Source organism: Poecile atricapillus, chromosome 3 (assembly GCF_030490865.1).
Source record: "Poecile atricapillus isolate bPoeAtr1 chromosome 3, bPoeAtr1.hap1, whole genome shotgun sequence".
Taxonomy (NCBI): domain Eukaryota; kingdom Metazoa; phylum Chordata; class Aves; order Passeriformes; family Paridae; genus Poecile; species Poecile atricapillus.
Genome location: NC_081251.1, coordinates 42,430,844 through 42,455,016, shown reverse-complemented (window position 1 = coordinate 42,455,016; position 24,173 = coordinate 42,430,844). Strand labels below are relative to the sequence as shown.

General features: G+C 35.0%; 1 protein-coding gene across 1 annotated transcript in view; it reads right to left on the bottom strand.

Annotated features, from left to right (window-relative positions):
• The window catches only part of GRIK2 (glutamate ionotropic receptor kainate type subunit 2), a 307,573-nt gene that overhangs the window by 27,043 nt on the left and 256,357 nt on the right, over positions 1 to 24,173 (bottom strand). Inside the window, exon 14 of the mRNA XM_058834895.1 lies at positions 9,616 to 9,841. Coding sequence (XP_058690878.1) covers positions 9,616 to 9,841 — 226 coding nt within the window. The remainder of the gene's footprint in view (positions 1 to 9,615; positions 9,842 to 24,173) is intronic.

The following is a 24,173-nucleotide window of genomic DNA, read 5'->3' as shown; positions in this document are numbered from 1 at the left end:
ATCAAGTTCTCAGGTTCTGCAAACTTTGAGACAGAATGATTGGAAGGTATTGGGAAAATAACAGTTTTAAACATATGGAAAAGTCACTTTGACAGCTCCCTTCCTTACTGCATCGTCTCACATCTTTTAAATCACAATTGTTTTGTTTCTCCTACTGAGAGATACATTAGACCTTTTTGAAACTACCAGAAAGCAGGGAAGTCTCTCAGGGTTGTCTTCAGACTTGGTGTAACAGCTGCCTGTGCAGAAAACCCATTTTCTCTTCCACATCCCTGTTTGCCTATCATCACTGCTTTCTTCATGCTATGAGTATTTCCAGCCTCATTAGCAGATATGTAGATAAATATGAAGCAAAATAATTTCATGAAAAAAAGATGAACATTATCTGCTGGTTTAGTTCACTAAACCAGCTCAAATAGCTGTCAGTTTTTGCAAAGTGCAGCAGCCTTATGGCAGTTTGACATGACAGCGAAACTTCAGCCTTACTTTTGTATTCACATATGTTAGAGATAGAACTGTTACGCCTGGGGGGCTTTGTTTTGGTTTTGGGGTTTTTTTGTTAGTTTTTTTACTTTCTTTTTTTAAATTCAGTAAATTATCTGGTTCGCAAAATCGTATCTTTAAATCCTTGCTACCCCTGTTGTTTCTAATAGAAGTAAATTAAAATTGGAGGAACAGGATGTGAAGGAATGTTTGTGCAACTCTGTGAGAACAGAGAAAAGCAACAAAGAATGGAAGCATTAAGCATGTAAAACTATCTTATCACACACTTCTCTAGGGCAAAAAGACTTCTCTTTCAAATCTGTCCTCAAAAAGTAGTTGGAAAAGCAACAAAGAACTTCATATTCTTACCAAGAAGAAAACACTGTCAGAACTGAATTCTGTAAGAATTGAAGTCATGTGATTGATTAACTTCACTAAAACATATTGGGAATACCGAAGTAAGTTGAAGGCAGTCAGTGATTAAAATATAACACTCCAACCCAATCCTTTTGGTATATTTAGTAACCTTCTCTAAGTGTAAAAGCAAAGAAAAAGAAAATGGAAAAAAAAAAAATAAAAGACAAGGGATAAAAAGAAAAAGAAAAGGGAAAGTAAAAGAAAAAAAAAGAAAAAAAAATTACTTGTATAAGAAAAAGGTATTGAAGGAATAGACTGGAACAGAACACAATAGATTATTTCAGTTTAAAGGGACATAGAACAATCATTTTGTGCAACTGCCTTACCAATCCACGGCTGACTAAGTAAAAGCACATTGGTAAGGGCATTGTCCTAATGTTTCTTAAATATTGATAGGTTTGGGGTATCAGCCACCTCTCTAGAAAGTACATTCCACTGTTTGACCACTCTCTGGATAAAGAAGTGCTTCTTAATGTCCCATCTAAACCTCTCCTGGTGCAGCTTTGAACCATTCCCACGCATCCTGTTCAGACATGCTGTTGCAAATTGCAAAGTTCTGGTCCTTTAAAAGCCAAACAAAACATAGGGGACAACATCCTACACATCCATAGGATGATGAAGTCATACATTTACAAGGCATTTACTCTTATTTCATCTACATTTTATTTTGCAGCCATCCCCAAAAGTAAACTAATTTTTAGATGTTTACCAAAAAAAAAAAAAGGTTGCAAAATCTGTCTGGAATAATAAATGCAGCAAAGAAGGGGGCTGATTAAATTCTAAGGGGAGAGTTAAGACTATTCTTTTCACTTGCTGTTGCATATTTAGGAAATAAATAATTTATTTGTTTGAATTTTTAGTACATTAAGCTATAATATTTGAAATTACAAGCATCTATTAAAAGATCTGTCTTGAGTAATTTATGTGTCCTGCTGTGTCTGATTTAAAACTTTCTATATTTGGAAATATACCCTTAAAAAAGGCAGATAGTGAAATATTTTGCAAAATACCTGCATTTAGAACATGGTCAGGTCAGCTAAAAATGTTCAGTATTATAACATAAAAACTTTTACTGTGAATACTTCTTATGGGTAACTCCCTAGAGACAGAAAATGTAATATAAATCAGCTGAATCTATACATAGTTACAGAATCCAACATGGGAATTAACTGTTATACATTTACTGATTAAACAATTTATTTGTTTAAATTTTCTTTGAATCCAGCAACCTACCACTGAAGTAGGAAGAATGCTATTGTATTTAATTTATTAATGACATAGATGAATATAAATCGTTAATGAAGTCATATTCCTAGAGAAGATATCAAGTAACAGATCATAAATTATTGTCTGAAATTCTTTTTTTTTTCTGCAGTGGAATCTTTAATTTAAGTGAATGGAGTGTGAAATACTATTGCGAGATTCTATGACTTATGATATTCTATTAATTTTACTGTCTTCAAAATGCACATGCTCCAAACAACACTTTAATTACATGCTACACAGCTGATTGAAATTCAAAAAAAATTACAAAAGAAAGGAAACTAACCACATTCTTTCTCTGAGTTTACAACAATAATATTTAAAAATGTTAAGATTGGCTACATTATGCAAATATATACAAAGAAATTTCTACATGTAAGTGATGCACATTACATTAGTTGGCCAAAGAGATTTTTTGGAATTCACATGTGCGTGGGCACAATTTCGACAATCTCTTAGAACAATGTACTGTGAAAGATACAGTTTTTTTGTGTGAAAGGTAAAAATGTCTGTAAAAAAAGACATCTTATTTGATATTTTATTTGAATTTACAGAAGAGAGAACTTCACTTAAAAAGGCATCTCTGAATCAATAGAACATGAGAACCTTGAAGTATTGTTCCAGGCTTTGAACTTAAGTGTGTGTGCTGATATCTGGGGCCTGCAGCCAATGCATTTCTGCTGGAAGGCTGTTGATTTTACTCATACATTTTTCTTTTTGACATGTGAGGTATAACTTGCGTCAGAGTAGTTGCTAACTTTCTATTGTGAATTTATAAATATACCCTATGCAGATCTGGTTTATGCACTTATATGAATTAACTTTCCTACCTCTATCTGTGTTACTATTGCAAGTTCTTGAAACTTGGTATAATGAGTATTTATGTAAGACTTTTCTTGCAATGAAATGCTGGAAATGTTGACCCCAAAACACATAATTTAACATCATTCATATCCTGAGAGGTGTGTTTTGTGCCCATGCACAATGAAGAGTCTCTATATAGTCAGGGCAGTGCACATTTTTTTTGTTTTTTTAAACAATTTTTGAGTTAACAATTAGCTTTCAAAGATCTGAATGTTAAACCCTTTCCAGCTTTTTTCAGGGCATCTTGGTAGTCCATCAATATAGGAGTGCCAGGGACACAAAGAGTGATGTGCTCTAGAAGAGTCATAGTTTGATCCACTTGATCACATCTAGCGAAAAGTTAGTCAAAAAACCTTGTAAAAGTGAAGAGAATCATGTAACAGATTCAAAAATTCTTCTAATTATATTTTTCAACTGAGGCAGTATTGATAATAATAGCAGAATTTCATTGTATTAACTGCACAAGAATAAAGGATAAAGGCATGGGTATTTCACCTTTTTCTCAATTTTTTTTTTGCCTCACCCTTATCAGGTGTTTTAGGAGCATCACTGCTGCACTACTAAAGCCCCCTCTTAATCTAATTCTGCAATTTTCTGCAGCTCAGCAACAGAGAACCATTAGAGAAATGACAAGGCTTAATTTCTTCTATGCACCATATCTATATACTGCTTTCCATTTTGTACTTCTTAAGAGCAAGAAGAAATATATGGAAATTTTAAGGTTACTTACACATGCCATTTGTCATTTTCAAAATGTCAAAGGCATTACTTTGCATATATCTCCACATACCCAGAGTTTGTCTGGCATATACGAACAGGATACTCCTCATCTGCCGCATAAAGGCAGATGATCTGAAAGGTGCATGCTCAGTAGATCTATTCATATGGAATCAGTTCCAAATATTCACTTGTCAGCCATCTATGTGCTCCAGGTTCAACATAGAAGCAATTGGCAATTTGGTAGAAAATCTGCCCAAGCCAGATGGGAACTAGCCTGCTGTCAAACATGCTGAAGAGAAACAGGAATTTAGAAAAGAAATAAGAACCTGACACACCATCCCAAAGAGATGAAGTACGATTTTTCCAAAAGATAATTTCAACTATGTTGCTTTCCTTCCAACTGGAAAGTAGAAAATGAAAAGGAAAAAAAGAAGGGAAAAAAAATTAAAAAAAAAAAAAAAGAAAAAGCCACGAAAAGTAGCTTCACAGAGCATTAAGGCTTTAACATAAAGTGTTTAAAAGCTACATTTCTAACCTTTCATGTGGTTCACTTCACATTAGAAAAGATGTTAATAAATATTCATTATGTAAAATAGCATTGTCAGTTAATATTACTGTGACTTACAGAATGTTGACCATAGGAAATTCACATTAACTGTATTTCAGTAAGACATAAAAAGTAGATTGCTGGGTAGTCCAGGTTTTCTTGAAAAAATGCTACAATTTTTGTTTGATAGGATGACTATAAGCATTTGGATGTATCATAAACAATTAGGAACTCATGATTATGATAAATTTAGGCCCAATTGGGCTTTCCCCAAGAACAACCCAAATTTCAAGCAAGCATGGTGATGAAATGGGAAAGTGTAACTACTGGAAATGATAATAAACACTTCAGAATATCTGTAATGGAAAGCATAAGTTGCCCTGCATACACAAATAGTTTGTTCTCCCCTCCTCCTCTCCTACTCTTCCTTTGTTAATTTTCTCTTTGTGTCTTTTCACTCTTCTTCTTCCCTTCTTCCCTCCCTTTATTCCTCCCTTGAACATCAGTATCGCATGATGAGGTGAATGAACCCACAAAGACAAATTCTAAACACTAAATTACACTTATGTGCATTTCTAATAGGTAACCATGGAATGTACATATCCGTATTATTAGAATATGATAGAAATTAGAATGCAACCATACACCATGTTGACAACTATATGTAAAAATTTTTCCTTTCAGCCAGAGTCACTGATGAAGGACACAGACCTAGCAAAATAATGCCTCCTGATAAAACATGCCAGAATAAAGCAAATAAAAACCCTTTGCATGTGGATCTTCAAACTGGAAGATTAAAAAAATAATAAAATAAAATAAAAGCCAACAAATATTCTGTAGCAGTGCAGCTATTATGCATTTGGTTACAAAGCTATAAACCATGTTGCAAAGAGAAAACAAAACAAACACATCCCATTACAAAGTTCTCCCTTATCTGCTCCAAAGTATCAGTTGCTATAAGAGGTCTCATTCCAGGTCTGTTCTCTTTTCATTAGAAATCAAGTATCCTAGTATAGTAAAAACTTTGATTTAAAAACTTACATCATGAGAATCAATTATTGTTTGTATAATTTACCAAATTCACTCTCCTTAGTTTATATTTCACTGCTGCAAAGATACCAAACAGAATTCTGTTTTGCACCTATTTCAAGTATCACTGTATCTTGTTGATATTAAAGATGTACACTGCTTCTGATGATCCTATTTTGTGCAAAAAGTACATTGTTTCCAACTTCCTCAAAAGTTACATTTTAACAATCTAAACTTTCTTCACTAGTGATTTTAGAGGAAATAAAATAATCATGTAAATTTATATTTTCCGTCTACATTTTTTGGGGGAAGGATTTTATATCCATGTTCTCCCTGATCCATTGGGGTTTTTTTCTCCTAATCGTGTGCAACTTTCTTTCTCTAAATTTAAAATATCAACATCATGATCAGAGAGCTTTTACGGCAGTACTCTAAACTGGTGCTATATTTTCTTGGTCGCATCTTCCAGGTAATTATCTTGTCATAAACTGATAGCATATTCTTCTGTTAGGAAAGCCTTTAGCTGTTCTTCTTGTAGCTGCTTAAAGGCAAGCAAACTATGTTCTCACTAATTATTATTCTATTGTCTTCAGAATAATCAAGATATGTTGCACCTACTTCCTTTGGTGCTGCTTTCCAAAAGTAACCATATACTTTCTACCAAAGTCAACATAAGACTGCAACATCTGTATCCTACAAATTTAACCTTATGAACAAAGATTTCTGAAATTTCAAGCCACTATTCCAGGAGATAAGCTGTATTTTTGGCAAATTTTGCAGATGACATCTATATCTTCCCAACACCATGCTTGTAACACCCTATGAAGTTTAAAAAGGACAATGGCTGGATTCTGCACCTGGGATGGGGCAATCCTGGGTGTGTGTAATGACTAGGGATAAAGGCTGGAGAGCAGCACTGAAGAAAGAGACCTGGGGTTCCTCGTTGATGGCAAGTGGAACACGAGTCAGCAGTGCTCTGGCAGCCAGGAGGGCAAACCCTGCCCTGGAGGACATCAGGCACAGCATGGCCAGCTGGGCAAGGGAGGGGATTGTCCCACTCTACTCTGAGCTGGGGTGGCCTCACCTCCAGTGCTGGGGACAGTTTTGGGCACTGCAATGTAACACATTAAACCATTGAAGAGCATGCAAATGAGGGCCACAAAGATGGTGAAGGTCTTAAGCAGAAGCTTTATGAGGAGCAGCTGAGGTCACTTGGTCTGGAGGAGACTGAGGGGAGACCATACTGCAGTTACACCTTCCTTGTGAGGGTGAGAAACAGGACAGGTACCAATCTCTTCACTGTGGTAACGAGTGAAAGGTTAGAAAAAATATGAAGCTGAGTCAGGGGATGTTTAGGTTTGATGTCAGGAAATGGTTCTCTACCCAGAGGATGGTTGGACACAGGAACAGGCTCCTCAAGGAAGTGGTCACAGCATCAAGCTTGTCTGACTTCAAGAAGTGTTTGAGCAATGCTCTCAGGCACAGAGTGTGATTTTTAGAGTGTCCTGTTCAGGGTTGTGAGTTGGACTCAATAATCCTGATGGGTCTCTTCCAACATAGCATATTCTGTGATTCTGTGATTGTAAAAACACAAGTAGTTCTGTATTGTTCTTGGAGATGAGTTGCTTCTCAAATAGGCAAAAGCAGTAACATATTCTATGTATGTGAAGCCATTACACTGCAGTTTTCCAAGCACTTGACAAGTTACTTGTAGGATTATTAACTCTAAAAAGATATTACTCAGTTGCATGTCTATAAACTTCTTTCACAGTCATTAAATAATGATGTAATCTACTTCTATAGATATAACCATGTCATAAGTTCTTTCAAAGTCTCCAGAATTATTTTTTCCTGTAGAAATGAGATTAGCTATAATGCACGAGAATATTTTGCATTATCCACTGCTCTGTAATACTTTTTAGCTTCCATAAAGCAAAATATTTAACAGAACTATTCTGACAGACACCATGGAAATGCTTCTTCATAAGGATTCCTTTCAAATGTATGTGCAAACTATGCATCATTCTAGCAGAGGCTGCACAATCCCTTTCCTTTGAGACTGTGCACCTAATACACAGGATATAAACCCATTATAAATGTCAGCTCTCTCAACAGCATTTTATAGATACTGCTGAAATATTGGATTAATCTCTTATTCTTAGCTGTTCTGGGAAAGCCCCAGATGTTGTTTTGTTCTACCTTCATTTCTTTTGTAAAAATTTTTACTTTACGTCCTATTTTACATTCTGTTCTATTTCCACTTATGAAGCTGTCATCTTTTTTTCAGATCTTTCTTCAACTTCTTTTGTTAAGTTTAACACTGTTTCAGCTCTTATTTCACCTCCTTTGGTGATTGCAGATTCCTGCAGGTATGTCCTCTATTTCTTTTATTTTGACTCAAGACAACTGTCAGCTCACATATCCCCTTGTACAACACTACTATTTCTCTTGACATAGACAATTTGATGTTGCTTGGAAGCTTGTGGATGAATAAGACCTGAATGATGCTCTGATATGACTCAAAGTTAGTGAAGAAATAGTGCCCACTGTCCCCATATAAGGTAGGGAACAAAGACCAACAGACAGTTTACTCAACTTCCTTGTCTCTTTACATTCAACATTTCTTCTCCTAAACTTCAACTCCAGAATTCAGTTCCTGGATTTAGCATTGTTTTAAAGCTGCTTTCTCTGGTGTTTATGATGTTTCTCTGACTTAACACATAAATAGAACAATTTCTAGAGTGTTTTTGTCTCTCTGATTCCTGTCAGCTTGGCATTTCAATGTTCACTTAAATTTCTGGGACATGCCTCAGATTTTCTGCTTCACAAATTTGCATGCAGATTATTCAAAGATTATAAACTATCCCTAAAATATTATTTTGTCCATACTAAACTGAAATGGAAGGTGGGTTTTATCCTCAAAATAACAAAAAGGCTTATAAATAAGAAAATATAAGATGCCAAAAAGACCAGCAGGACTGAAGTCCAGTCCATTCTGTCACTTGCACGTCTATAGAACATACTCAGCAATACAAGAGCCACAATAGGACAGGGTGGAAAAATTGGTATGAATCAAACTAGATTCCTAACAACTAACTATTCAAAGACAGAATGAGCAGAATCATAATTTCTTCAGCAGGTGTCCATTAAATAGAAAATTACTGAAAAAATGAAAATTGCAAAGATGTTATTGAAGTAATATAGTCAATATATAGGCAAATCTGTATTTGATAATACTAGGTACCTCTTTGTCCAAGATATGCCAGTAATCTTTATTTCTTAAAATTCCATGTGCTTGATTTATACTGTTGGACACAACTTTCCCAGTACACTGATGTAACATATGTTATTAACACAGATAAAAACAGTACCAAACTTAAAACCTATCTCAGAAAAACAAAAGCATATCCACATAAATCACAAAATGATAAAATATTGTTCAAAATGAAGTTTAAATAAATATTTGCCTGAGAAATAAGTCAGCAGAACAACTTTACAATGTTAAGTAAAATAATTGTGCAGAACTCACAACTTTGGTGTCACACTGTTTTTGTTCCCATTTATTCTGAAATCTAATCCCAGATCTTCGCCTCATGTTCTTGAAAAAATCACTGCACTCAGTGTGTACTCATTTCTTGCTGAATCCCATTCTGTGGACTCTAGGAGCCAAGCTACAGCCAAGCTAACACTTGTAGTTGGATTGTAATCTTGAAACTAAAGTTTTGTACTTAGTAAAAAGCAGCTGACCTGGAAAAGTCTTAAAGGATTGGAATTGCCAAGCCAGTATTCAAACCATATTCCACAAGGCTAAATCAATATTTGTTTTGTTTTGTGGCATGGTATGGAATCTTTCCTCCTCTTTTAGCAATCTCAGCAATTAACCCTCTCACTTTAAAAGAATCAGCCCCATTTGCTAATGTAAGTCTTCCACTAATAGGACTTCATTCTCTGAACACAGAGATAAACATCTTTGAAACTTTTTTTTTAATAAAATAAAGTTCTGTGAAATGTACTTTTGCTGCTGTTATTGTTGAACATATGGAAGGCACCAAGTAAGACAAATTTATCATATGAAAATATCAAACCATTTATAAAGTAACTACTGTTTTGTTTGGAAAATACAACAAAATCCATAAACTCACAAAATATGTATTGTGTCTGGTTGGGAAAAAGAAAATAAAGGTGAATGCTCGGAACGTAGAGAAAGGAACAGTGTATGGGATGTTTCCCATACAGCTGCAGCAGCAGCTAAGATTAATGAACAGAGAACAAGTGGTTGACATATCACCTACCCATGGGAGTTCCAACGCCGTAACCTTTGGAGTCTATCAGGCCTCCAATCTGTGTAAGGTTACAGTTCCTCTGTGTGACAAACTCAATGGTTGTCGACTCCATTAAAAATGCGTAGTCAGAGGTAAGCACGCGTTGGATACCTTCTTCATTGCTTTTGACAAGTACTGACTGCCTCCTGCTGCTCATGAAGGCCCACATCTTGTCATAAGTGGAGATTTTGGATTTCTGAAAGGCAAATATTAAATGCAATATGAATAAGAATAATATGCTTATACAGGTGAAAGCAAACTCTCAATTTGCACATTGATCTCCTCTCGGATTTTACTGTGTCAGGTTTTACCAAGGCAATTTTCTAAGGATTCCTGTGCCTTTTATCTCAGCTGTACTTCTCATCTTCTCCATGTAAAAATAAACAACTAGACAGATTATCAAATGTGAAATATCTGTTGTTTGTCTCTTTTTATTGCTTATATGGTTTTTATGCAGAAGGAAGGCCTACAAGTAATTCAGGTCAGTGGAAAACTATTAAGTATTTCACTCTAGCAAAGATAATCAATTTTGTGGGACAATATGTGGATTCTGGCACAAGTGAAATAGTGAAATTTTGCTGTTATTTCAATCACTCAACTGAAGAGTTGTGAAAACCTAATGCATAGCGTGGCAATCGGAAGTAATCAAAACACTTACAGATGGCAGTGTGTGGAGGAAACAGTTGTGAAGGAGAGGTTTGTGAAGATAGCATTTTACCTATTGTACATGACAAAAATACTTGGAGAAAGATTTTAAGTAAGAGATAATATCACTCTCTGGTTATAATAAGGCTAGTTTGCCCTACAGAAATGGACTTCTGGAAGTCCTAAAAATTAATATGTGTTTTCTGATTTAATATTTCTAGAATACAAAGAACTGATGCAGTATGAAGGGAATCAGTAATTTGGGACAAAGGAGTCAATAGTTTGGAAGAAATTGTTGCTGTGCAACTACAGAGGAGTTGCTTCCTTTTTTTCACCTGAGTTGGTTTAAAAAGAAGGTAATTACCTTCTCTCATTTTTGTAAAACACAGTGCTTAAGACATCATAATGACTGGACAAACTGAAGTTATTAGAAATACTGAACATTTTATAACCTATTTGTCCCATCTGTTTAATAACACTGCAAACTCAAGATGTATCAAAAAATGCTCTGTAATGTTAAATTTTGCCTAATAAATAAAATTTAGAAATATCATATAAACACTAGTATTATTAGACTTTTTAAGGTGTCTTTCCTCTTTTAATGTGAGACTTAAATATATTTCTGCCATCAGCTCTGGAAGAAATATTAAACAAAGATTGACACTACAATCATTTCTCAAGTTCAGATGATTGGCAGCCAGAATTTCTCACCCAAAAGAGAATTAGCAGTGTATTGGAATGAAAAGAACATTCATTTGGGAAAAAAGAGATTACTTTGTCCCCCTGCTGATACAACCCAAGAATTCTTTTGCTATGCCTGGAGACTTAGCAAATCAAGCATTTGAACTAAGTCTAGTGTCAATGCCAAAACTGAAGACTTTAAAGGCTCTGCATTATGTAAATTGTTATTGTATTGAACATAATGTGGACCAGAGAGCAAAAGATTTTAGCAACAATGAAAGAAGAAAACATTTTTCTTCAAAATATTCTGTGAACATAGAGAATGCAGAATAGAGATGACCAAATAGATAGGGTCTCTCCTCACACTGCTTGTATTTTGAAATCAAATAAATCTTGCAAGCATTTAATGTTACATTGTAGCATAATATACAAGAAAAAATGCACATCAGCTCTGTAGAAATATAAGTTAATGTGTAACACAGACAGGTTGGAAATATTTTTTTTTCATTATTTGCAAAATTTTACTGAGAACCCTTATTTAATTCTTTCATCATACAGTCTTTACCCCAGTAAATATTTTAGCTGCTATAAATAATCTGAGCAATACTGGCAGAGAAAATAATTTTAGTAAATGCTTAGATGCACATTGCTGACATGTGGTAGGGGAAGGAGAAGAAAAAGACAAATGGGATACAACAAAAATAGAGAAGGAACTGCATATGTATTTTTCTATTTTTGTTGAGGAAAAAAACAAACTTCAGGATGAAAAAATAATAGCAAGGGGAATGGTTGCTTTCTACTCAATCACTAGAACATGTGAAAAGATATACAACATCCTTTAAAGGACGAAGTGTTCATATTATGATGACTGATCTAATCAGCTAGGATGAGGCCACTGCTACTATTGAAAAGACAAGAAAGAAGGTCATCAACAAAATCAGAGAAAGCTCCTGCAGAGGACAGCTCATTTACTGGAATAATTAAAATGAAACAAAAACATTAAAAGAGTCTGATTAATGATTAATTAAGAAGAGAAGACAAAACCGTGAATACTAGTGCACATGGCTCACCACTGTAAAGCTGACAAGGGTGACAGAAAGTGCACAAAAAGTGAATGCTTTTGCACTACTTTCTTCCACCCCTAAAAGCTGAAATTATGCCAAGGAATAATGCCACTCTACTTCTGAACCCTTTGTTTTTGCAGTTTTTTTAATGCACAAGAGATTTTTTTTTTCAATCTGAAATTAAGGAACCTTCTTCATTTGATTTAGGAATATATATTACCACAAATAGTTGTCCTGTGTTTGCCAAAATACTCAGCAGACTCATTGTGAAAATCAAGAAGTCAGAACAATGAAAAGCATCAGGAGCCCAGTTGACATTGAATTAAAGATAATGACACTCCAACATGCTTCCTGTGGTTATGACTGTATCATTCATACTGTGAGAAGCAGATGCTGCAATTTACATTGTTTCCACCTTCTTTCACTGTGTGCAAATCAATCTGGCTAATCAATCTATATACTCCATCAATTAAGTGTATTATTTTATCTTGTGTTAGTTAACCATATTGTTTCATCTAACTGGAAATCACTGTTGAGACATCCAACCTAACTTGAAATCACCCAGAAATGATGCTTGTATAAGATAACTTGTGGTGACATGATTTACCATGCTTGTGTTCCCTCAGGAGTGCTGAAGACAAGGTAGAGTAGTAAGAAAGCTGTCTATGCCTTGAATTTCACTGGAAGAAAAAAGAGAACTAACTCATAGGAAAGCTGGAAATGAAAAAATTAAGCAAATCTAGAAACTTATTTCAACATCAAACCTGATGCACGAAATGATAGTTCTCAAATGACATTCAGAGAATACCATCAGTGTCATACTCAGCGTTCATGAATTAAACATCATTGGAAGGAAGATAACTGTGCTTGTCAGGGACCACAACTGGAACCATGGCAAAGGCTCTAAGTTAGTCATATTCTAATGCTATGTAAAATATGGATCTGGAAACAGAATGAGTCATTGTCAGTAATGTTTTACTTACTGCTCCATCCTGGAGCTCTGACTTGGAAAGAAATACTTGTCAGCAGGACTCTGGGCCACAAGATTAGAAAAATATCAGAGTGTTGAGAATATGACAGAATAAGCAAGGATCAAAGTACATGGAAGCAAACCTCATGATACGAGTCAAGAGTGGATAAATGCACAGTAAAAATGTGCCAGACTAATAATGACATTTCTCTACAAAAGAAAAATTACAGATCCATTAATGGAGATTTTTATTTTAATGATAGCTTACAGCTTCTTTCCTGGCTTCTAAAAGCATTTAGGCGCCACAGAAAATGCTTCAACTTTGCTTTCACCCATGCAATATTTAAACTCAAAAGAGTCTGTAGTAAGTAAGAAAAGACTGAAGGTAATTAAGATTAAATTGTGAGAAAAAAAAAATGTCATCAACCCAGTTCTGATATATTTTATGAAAGCACTCTCCACCACATGAGAATTAAATCATCACAGTCATTTATGTGAGGAAAAAAACCCAGAGACGGTACCCTACTACAGTATTTTCTATTCATGATGCTGAGTATAACTGCTTTGTGACTTTTGTTTCCCTGTGCATTGCATGCTTAGTGGACACAAGTCACTTTTCTTAAAGTTGATTCATGGATTTTTTTAAAGCCAAAGGAAAAATGCGCATTCATTCTGACCTTATGTAATGGACAAACTATGAAATGCCACCTCTGAATGACATCACCAAACTCATCACTTATGCATCTGCACTGACAGAAATATGACATATGCAAAGAGATTTCAAAAAAAAACCAATGAGCCTTATCAAGGTGTCTAATGTGGTCTCTCAGAACATCTTTGATGACAGCCTGGAAGGATAGGGACTGGATGGATGGAGCAACTACAGGTGGAGAAATGGCAGAGAAAGTGGTAGTTAACATCTCAAACCAGATTAGCATCTTGTCAAGGTTTGACTATCTCAGGGGTCAGTCCTAGACCTGATACCACTCACTACTTTTACAAGCTGTTGGGAAAATGGTACCAAAAGCAGCCTTATCAAGTTTGTGGATGACACAAAACAGAGAGGAGAGGTAGAAATACTGAAAGAAGGAGCTACTGTGCAGATAGGTCACAAAAGGCTTGGAAATTAGCATAACAGGAAATGCATGAGATTTAAGAAATATAAATTCCAGTGCTGGGAAATAATATTCCCAGGCATCCACACCAGCTGGAAATTGGCTGGTGGGAGTGAATCTTAGCTGAAAAGGACTTATGGTCCCAAGAAGAGAACTAGCAGAACACAAGTAAGCAGCCCATCTCTGTAGCAGGAAAGCTGACTGACTGCAGGCAATATCAGCAGACAATAGCCAAGCCCAGAAATAGGGAAGTGATTAATCCACAATACCTGGCATTTGTCAAGCCACACCAAGAACACTGTGTCCAGTTTTTGTTCCATGAGTCCAAAGACATGTTAAAATTAGATAGTGCCCACCAAAGTGATCAGAAGATTGGAGATCTTGACTTACAAAGAAAGACTTATATAAAACGGTGTTGTTCCTAGAATGCAAGGCTTACAAATAATATAATCACCTTCTTCCATTACCTAAAGAGAATGTTAGAGAGAAGCTGAAGGTACTGTCTTCATTAGGATGTGTGGTGTCAGCATAAGAGGCAACAGCCAGCACTGATATTGAGACATTCCCTGAGTATATAAGGAAAAAATCCTTTACCAGGAGAAAAAACTAAGTATTGGAACATGTAGGTCAGAGAAGTCATAGAATCAGGTCACTGGAAATATTTGAGACAGCTTAATAGCTCAATATTCAGTAACTCTGAATAAATTAATGTTGCATGCACCCTGAATAAGTTGGTTTCAATTAGAAAATCAGATCTCCTCTAACAAGAGTAAGGGACCTCTAGAGATCCCTTCCAACTTTGAGTTTTCATGGATTTCTTTGATTCCTTATCAGTGTGAACTTATGTACAATAATTAAAGAGCTTCTGGAGACATTTCAAATTTTGACCTTGAACAACTTCAAGAAAACAAAAGGAAATACGTAATTTCCTGTTTTGGAAAACAAATCAAAAAACCTAAAAAAAAACAAACCCCAAAAAACCCAAAAAAACCAAAAGAAACAAACCAAACAAACCCCAAAAGCATTGTGAATTTATGTGGTTCATACATCAAGCCAAAGGCAAACACATCATTACCCAGAAGAATGTGCTTTCCTGTCTTTTTTTCCCCTTCATTCCTCTGCAACTCAATTAGGCTCATCCATGACCTTTTGGAAATCCTGAACATGAGTAAAGGAATCCAAACTTAACTGTTCATGTAGTAAGTTATTTTATTCATTCCTTATTCTCTTTTGTAAAGTTGGCATTTTGTTTTGACATATGACCTAAATCTACACAGCTGTGAAATAAACTAGAAAATACATTTCTGATGTTCTTAATAATGGCAAAAGTACTAATGTATCTCAAGAGTTTTTCTAAACATAAGAAGGCTAGATGTCAAATTTAGGTGTAACAAATATTATAGTCAATCCTCTTACTGCTCATAGATGTTTTAAAATATCTGGGATATATGTCCAGTATTTTAGGCCACAGAGAATTAGTACCATTAATAGAGAAATCAACTAAGTTAATTAATGGAATACATTTCAAATCATAGTGTGACAAGCTTAAAACTGAGAGAACAAATAGCCTAAGGTAAAGAATGCTTTAGGAATCCTGTTATTCTCCTGAAGTATTATAAATACAGCAAAACTCAAAGATAAGGCTATCAGAAAGAATTTGAACAGTAGAATAAATGAAAATAAATTGTACAGAAACATAAATACACTGTTCACCTGCCTGTAGTCTCACCAAATGGAAATTTGTGAAGGCTGATTGCTACTGTTCAAATACCTATCAATGACTGATGATACGTTATCTCCATTGTGTACCTCATATACTTTATTTTTTCTGTAATGTATATCTGTGTACACAGATCCACCTGTTCCAGTTCTTAATGAAACTGAACTCTTTGGAACAGGTACTGTTTTCTCCAAACAACTCAATGTTTCTGAAGTGGACAACAATGATCCATTACTGGGACTTCAGAACAGTAATATAAGAATATAAGTAATATAAGGAAATAATGATAAATACAAGAATTAGAATAAGCGATGACACATTATTAATTTTTTACCTTTCCACACTTAATTTTTAACTTTCATAAATCACTACACATCTTACTGAAGATACTTTGTTTTAAATAGTACATTTACTTTTTTTTTTAATGACCAAAACAATTTCCAGTTTCTCATAAGTCTTAGCTAATTCTACACTCCAAAAGTGCTATTTTTGAGGCAGCTAAAGCATTATAATTAGTGATTTTGACATAGCTGAGCACGTTATGTGTAAAACACAATTTGGTCTTAATTGCATATCTGCACCTGATGCCTCCACAGGATGATACAATATCATCCACAATCCAGACTTAAATCAGCTCAGCTGTCCTCCATCACCCAACAGATAAACTTAATTCAAGTGGGCTTCTGAGTATCATCTAATTTTTGGAACGATTTAGCAAGTAGTTATAAATACCAATCTCTTTAATACAATATTTTCTTTATTGTCTCCTAGAACTTTTAGACTAGCTACTTCTCAATCATCACAGAAAAATGAAAGACACTCTCTTTTTTCATCTTGGTCTCATTCACAATAACCCTTTGACCTCAGAGTATTATTTTTCTACTTTTTTTCTTCTTTTTTTCCCCCTTTTTTTTCAGAACCACTGAGGCCTGAAAACCCCTAAGTGAACCAGACAATTTAGATTTTGTTGTGTCAGCATAAAAACAATAAAAGTAATGCATACAGCTTTTTCTCCTCCATAATGGCAGTTTTTATGGTCCATAGAGCACAAATGAAAAGAGGAAAGGTGTTTCTGCCAAGAATAGAGCTACAAAGAATGAAAAATGCAGTGCTCAGAGAAAGACATTTTCACTCTTGCCCTGATTGTGCTGACTTTTTGTTTTAAAACCCAAAGATTTTGAACAAATGTTAAATATTTCAAATAACTTACAGATAAAAAACCCCAAACCCTAATGTTATTGAAATAAGTTTTTGCTATCAGCTTTGACCTGGAAATAGGTAAAGACTTCAAAGCTCCAAAATCACTAATGGATTTCAGAAAACTTTCTTGCCTTTTATACCAGAATGATACATAGTCCTCTACTGAATAATAACTATCACAAGAGCTCTTCTTGTAAAATACTGTGGAAGATGACAAGTGTCATATATCTCACATTTCTGCAGGTTTCTTCCCTTATAAATAGGAATAAGAATTTAGTCAAACTTAGTCTGTTTCTAAAGCATATCCTATATTCTGGATGTTTGTAAAGATAAACCCGTTTCTGCTCACTGCCTGTTCCAAGATACAAATTGCACATACGGAACTCCACACTTCATTTGCACTGTATCTGAAAACAATCTCATTTTCCAAAAGCACTGACTGCATAGTTTTATCATTGGAACTGAGCATGAAGGTCACAGATATTACTTTAAATATTACCTCTAATAGAGCAAGAATTTGTCACAAAGCCAAGATTTTAACAAACATATTCTCACAGCATTTATACCTATTTGAGAGATATTTGTGCAATATTCAAAGCATAATTAATATGTGCTATTCTCAAAATACTGTTGCTGTTGAGATTTGGTATAAACTTATTTGACAGCATTAGAAGCCAAACTCAGCATTGCTTTGGTCAAAGATTCCGAATGAGCAGAAGAGACAGAAAGTCCATTAATTATTACTGGTCTTTCCCCCAAGAAAACATAGTTAAAAACAAATACTATTTCATTGTCTGCACAGGTTTCAAAAACTAAGCAGAATTTCCACTGTCATTTTTTCCTAATGGCACCATTCAAGCAGCAAGAAGTAGCATTAACTATTGCTTGTAATGATAGTCATCAAAATGAGCCTTGGTGCACAGACAGGGTTTTTTCTCCTAATAAGTTCACCTATCAGTTCTATTGACAGACATAAAAAACCTCTTTACATCCAAAACAGCCAATAATTTTCATTATTTATTCACAAAATAGCTAATGTAAAATATTTGCTGTCTATACATTAGCATAAGCCACCACTGAGGTATTTTGCTGTGGGATTTGGGTTTAGCATTCTGTACTAAATTACCAACCACATTGGACCATATGTGCTAACAGCTGAGTCTTTCTCTGTACTTTTCTGACCTTGGTGACTAGAAAATTGGAGTTAATTCAGGCAAGCAGGACTGATGCCATATGTGGTTGTTATCAAAGGTGTAGAGGAGTGGTGGGATACTGATCAGAAAAATTTTTTGTTAGCAAATCTGTCAGATCTTGGAATAATTCTGGCAGTTTTTCTTTAAACACCTTTAGTTTCCTAAACAATGTACTTGAGAAGATAAACAACATAGCTCTTAAGGAGCTGCTTCCCTCCAATAGAAAGAATAATAATAAAAAAAAAATAAATCTAAAAGATCTGGAATTAAAAGTTACAGTAAATAATAGATAAGCTTTTCAGCTAGATTGGTTCCTGATGAATACATCATGCAGAATTCATCTAAACACCTAAATTAATTTACATATTTTTTGTTAATGATCCATACAGAAAATACAGACAATAACAGAGTTATAAGATGCAGTTTTGAGTACTTTTTAGTACTGGTATATATACAGCCCCTTCCCATCTTACCAGAAATTGATGGAGAAAATTGCATTGCTGACAAAACCATGCAACGTGTCAAAAGTTAGAGCAAAATAAAATAAATGAGCTTATTTGCATCCTGGAATTTAGACATTTCTAGTAAGTGAGTCCAGACAGTATAAATGTAGTTCAACAGAGAAAGGGATATAGTACAGCTTTTGAAGACTAAGTTCTAATTTGAAACAGGCAGAACAGGGAGAAAGAATTCACTTTCCAGCATTATTAGCTGTTCTATTTGAATTATTTTCAGAATAATTGCTCAAAATAAACTGAAATTTTCCAGTGAATGAAAACATGAAAACAAATTACCAATTTGTTTGACCACCCAGTGATTTAAATCAGTCATATTAATGTTAAATAATACACCAACACTCAGTCATAGATTATTCTAAGATTTCTCTGACTAACCCTGTACCAATTACTTAATTATGGCTCATACAAATGCCATAATATAACTGAACTGTGCAGAACCAGTCTTGGGGGAAGAAAAAGTATCATTTCGAGTAGCACTCTCATGTGTGATCTTCTGAAACTACTAAATCCAAAATTTCCCTATTTCCTATATTTATGTAGAGGAAAATCAAAAGCAGCATCAGTGAAAAGTTCACACACTGTATTTCCACTACCCTATATAAACTGAAGAAACTTGTGCTGCCCAAAATCTGACTATAAATACATACTTTGCAGTTTCAGTAGAACCCTGGCTACTATATCTTATTTAAGTTAGATTGAACTTTAAATTTCAAAAGGCATTTTAATTTGAACACATTTAGCATTGGCTGTAGGAACAGATACTTTTTCCTGTGACAACAGTAAAGTGCTCTCTCATGTTTGCACCAGGAGGTGTATGTCACATGGTATGGCCTCAACATTGAACCCTTAACATTATAGATGTTCTGTTCACATTAGTTGTCCTGAATTCTTGGAAAGATCACAGTGAAAACACTGCCACCGCTTACTTCTTCTCATTTTCAGACTTTTCTCAGTGTACTTTATGATGCAAACAGGTCCGACTGTAGTCTCATTAAACATCATCTTCAATTACAAAAATCAAAGTTTAAATGATACTAACTTTGAGTGATACCAGCCAGAGCAAGACAATAAGTAGCTGGGCTCGGACAACCTTCCCTCAATCTTTATTTTTTTTTCTAAGTGAGCAATAATGTGAAATTTCAGTGATAAACTAAGCTTTCAAAAACATTTCAAAATTTTTAGATATGGGTGTATTAGGAAAAAAGTAAACAAACTGATGGAAAAAAACATATTTCATATAAATTTCAGTTGACAGAACAATTCAGAAATAATAATAATCCAAATTTAAACATGGCATTTTTTTATTTTTAGGAAAAAAAAAATTCTTAATGGATAATTCCTCAGCTGCCATAAAATTTTTCTCTGTTACTCAGCAAGATCATATCATGTGGGATGTATCCAGAGATACCTTAGTGACATTTTAAGCTTTCTAACTAAATATTTCTACTGATTGTTACAGTAAAAGACTTTTTAATATTAACTAAAATTTTATTCAACATTGATGCATTTATTGTTGCACATGATAAAAACAATTATACTTTATAATCTATTCATTTTGGGGGCAGAGCAGAATTTTTTATCAATAATGAAACATTTCAAACATGTCTTGAAATAATTACTCTTTGGACTCTGACATCCAAGTTCTGAAATAGTCAAGGGAAGGAACAGATACTTGAAATGTAATGATGTGGTCTAGTGGAATTTTATGTGCCATCTAAAAAATATTGTGTAGGCTGGTATGTGATAACTCCTAGAAAATTTACTATTAATGATTGTAAGGGAGTTGTAACTAGATGATCTTTAGGGTTCTTCTAGCCCAAATTATGCAATAATTCTATGAATTTCCAACTACCAATTGTTCCAGACATTTCCTTCATGGAATCACTGGGTGTAGCTTTGCATCGTTCTATTTCCCCTGTCAAGCTGTCAGTAAATTTATCAGTTGGACAGAAAAGTAGTTCTTTTATTCATCTAGTAAACAGCTAATGGGAAACCAAATTTCTGATGTAGTTTGAGAATCCATTTGGTTGAATTTAGATAAATTTATATTATTATCTCTGCTAATCTGCTTACGAAAACAAGACAGCCTTTTCAGGATGCTACAAATTATTTTGCTGAGCAGTTTCCAATAAAAACAGCAACTGGGCCTACAGTGTTTGACTCAGATCCTTATTTTGTTTTGATTTAAATATTTGAGAAAATTCCATTCTAGGGAATTTTATGAAAACTAATTTATGAGCAACCATTTTAGAAACCTCCAATAAGCAAAAAGTAAATATGTATTAAATTTCAATTTAAAAAGCTAGCAACATTTACTGGCGACTGACTTAATACTTTGCTGTTCACATGTATTATATAAGACCAGAAAAAATGGCAATGAAAACAAAAATAGAGTGAAAGCACAGAAAACTCATTGAACTCATTCTGCATTGTATAGCATACTATTTATCCCACTACATCTTGTTCCTGCACTGTTTGACAAAAATTAACATTTGCACTGATAGTGTTTGTGATTGCATTTTAGCACATAACTGATGCCACTGTCAATGTGCTATCATGACTATATTATTTTGTGTGACCCTTTGGTTGCCCCCTTCACTACTCGCAGATAGGGTTAAAGAGATCACCTATGAATTTGAAAGCCATTGTGTTGGAAAATATGTTTTAGCAAAACCACGAACCTGATTTCCCTGCACATGCCAAGCAGAAAAGCAGCCAAAGCAGTGACAGCACAAACAATTTTAAACACAACAAAGTGGATGAAGTTTCTTGGGCAAGTAAGGGAATAGTTTCATATTTATTTTGAGTATTAGTCATCTGCTGAATTTGCTTAAAATGTGCTAATTCACATGAAAGGTTTCTCTAATGAGCACCTGGGTCAGCAGCTGGACACATACACCCTAAGTTCATTTAAAAATATATAGCTGCAGATAAGCGAAAGACATTTTCTGTCAACAAGTAATTAAATAAGGAAAAATTACCTGCTTTGAGATGTGTAGCTCCAGAAAGAATTTTTAACTTATCATAAGATAATGTTATTTCTCAAGGGGACAGATATTTTAATCTTATTAATTTGATTCTGGTTTATGTTTATATGACAAAGTTGCACTGCACCTTTTTGGAACATGACAGCTTACTGAAGATCTCTGGGAAAAGTATAATCATGTTCATCATGACAGATGTGATAGAATCTGTCAATTAGCCCACGCTTTCCATTCAGATCATGACAGTATTTGCCATAATGCTATGATTGTATTTTTCTAGCAAATATTTTCTATAGCTAACTTTATCCCTTGCAGTGTTTTTACTGTAAATACAAAAATGTAAGAAGGCAATTACTATGTCTAAAGAAACACCAAACTAAAGAATTGTATACAAACCACAGTAATGTAATTATAATATTTTCTTTGCATTCTAATTACTGTCTATTTGATTCCCTCATTTTGAGCTAAATGGAAGAATAAAGAAAATCCCAGTAACTTATCCCAGTAGTTTATTTTCTCTACTTACTCAAGGGCTGATAAATCATACAGCATGATATTTCTGGGTTTGTTTGCTATCAGCTGTTATCCTTATGGGACTTGTAAGTAGGAGTGAGAAAATTCATGAGTTGAGACAAAGACAGTTGAGCAGGTAAACCAAAAGCTGTGTGCATAAGCAAAGCACAAGAATTTCATTCACCACTTCCCATGGGCTGGCAGATGTTCAGCCATCCCCAGGAAAGCAGAGTTCCATTGTGTGTACCCATTACTTGGAAAGACAAACACCATCACTACAAACATCCTGCCCCTGCTTCCTTCTTCTCCCCCCAGCTTTATATGCTGAGCATAATGCAATATGATGAATATCCCTTTAGTCAGGTGGGGCCAGCTGCCCTTGCTCTGTCCCCTCCCTGTTGTTTCTGCACCCCCAGCCTATGCACTGGTGGCATAGGGTGAAAAGCAGAAAAGGCCTTTGCTCTGGACAAGCACTGTCCAGCAGAAACAAAAATGTTCCTGTGCTATCAACACTATTTTCAGATCAAATCTGAAACATAGCCCCATACCAGCTACTGCAAAGAAAATTAACACTACCCCAACCAAAAACACCACAAAGCCTTTTAAAAAATGTCTAGCATGAGTTAAAGAGAGCTAAGAATTTGAAATGGCCCATCTATTAGAAGAGGAATAGTGCTGATACTGAAGCTGGAGAAGGAAGGGAGGCCCAAATTGTTATGTTTTATTAATGCAATCACTGTTTCCTTCCTTAATACAGTTTGGTAAATTTCTTCCAATAAAGGCCATTATTTTAAACGGACATAGAACATGCAAGGAAAATAAAACTATGGAGGTTCATTCCTGTTCTGTGGGAGAATGGCCATGTACCAGTGTCCCAGATTACCACAGCAGTCCTGGAATCACAGAACTGTTGATGTTGGAAGGAGCCTCTGGAGATAATTTATCCCAAAATCCAGTTCCAAGAAAAGTCTAGTAGATGATGTCTAGGACATTGTCTAGGGTTTGAAAATTTCCAAGGATGGAGACCCCACAATCTCTCTGGACAGCATGGTCCAGTGCTTGATTCTCATGGTAGAGTATTCAAATGTAAATTCTCAAATTTCAATTTTTGCCCACTGCCTCGTCTTCCTTCACTGGACACCACCAAGCAAAGTCTGGCTCCATCTTTTTTACATCCTTCTATCACATATTTATAAATATCAATCTACATTCCCCACACACAACTTTTCTTTGTTCCAGACTAAACAAACCCTCTCTCTGCCTCTCTTCTAATGATGGACACTTTAATTCTCCAGGGAGTTGGGATTTTCTTTTCTTGCCCTACATGTGGTTCCTTCCTACCCATTTCACCAGCCTATTGAGCTGTTTTGTCAACAGTTTCTCTCAGTTTTCTATCATCTGTAAAGTTGCTGAGATATTACTATCCAGATCACAAGTGAATCCATATGGGACCTGATACCCCCATGAGAGCATAACTGTCTACAATTTACCTCCAGTTGGACTTCAATCTGTTTATAATGACCCTTTAAGCCTGTCAGTTCAACCAGATTTTAGTCCTACTCACTCTCCACTTAATGTGGTCCATACCAAATTAGATAGATACCTTTAACCAATGCTACACTAGCAAAACTTGTCCTGGTGTTGAACTCTCCCCCTGGTCTTGATGTCCCTTTTAAAGTCTAGTAAAGTATTCAAACAGCTAGCAAGAGTATCTTTATACTATTTATCATGTTTTGCAGACAAAGTGGATTTCTGCTACAGTGAAGATTCATAAAATCATAAAATCATAGAATATGTTGCATTGGAAGGGACCACAAAGATCATTGAAGTCCAAGTCCTGCTCAGGATTGTCCCAAGAGTCACACCATGTGCCTAAGAGCATTTTCCAAATACTTCTTGAACTCTGTCAGGCTTGGTGCTATGAC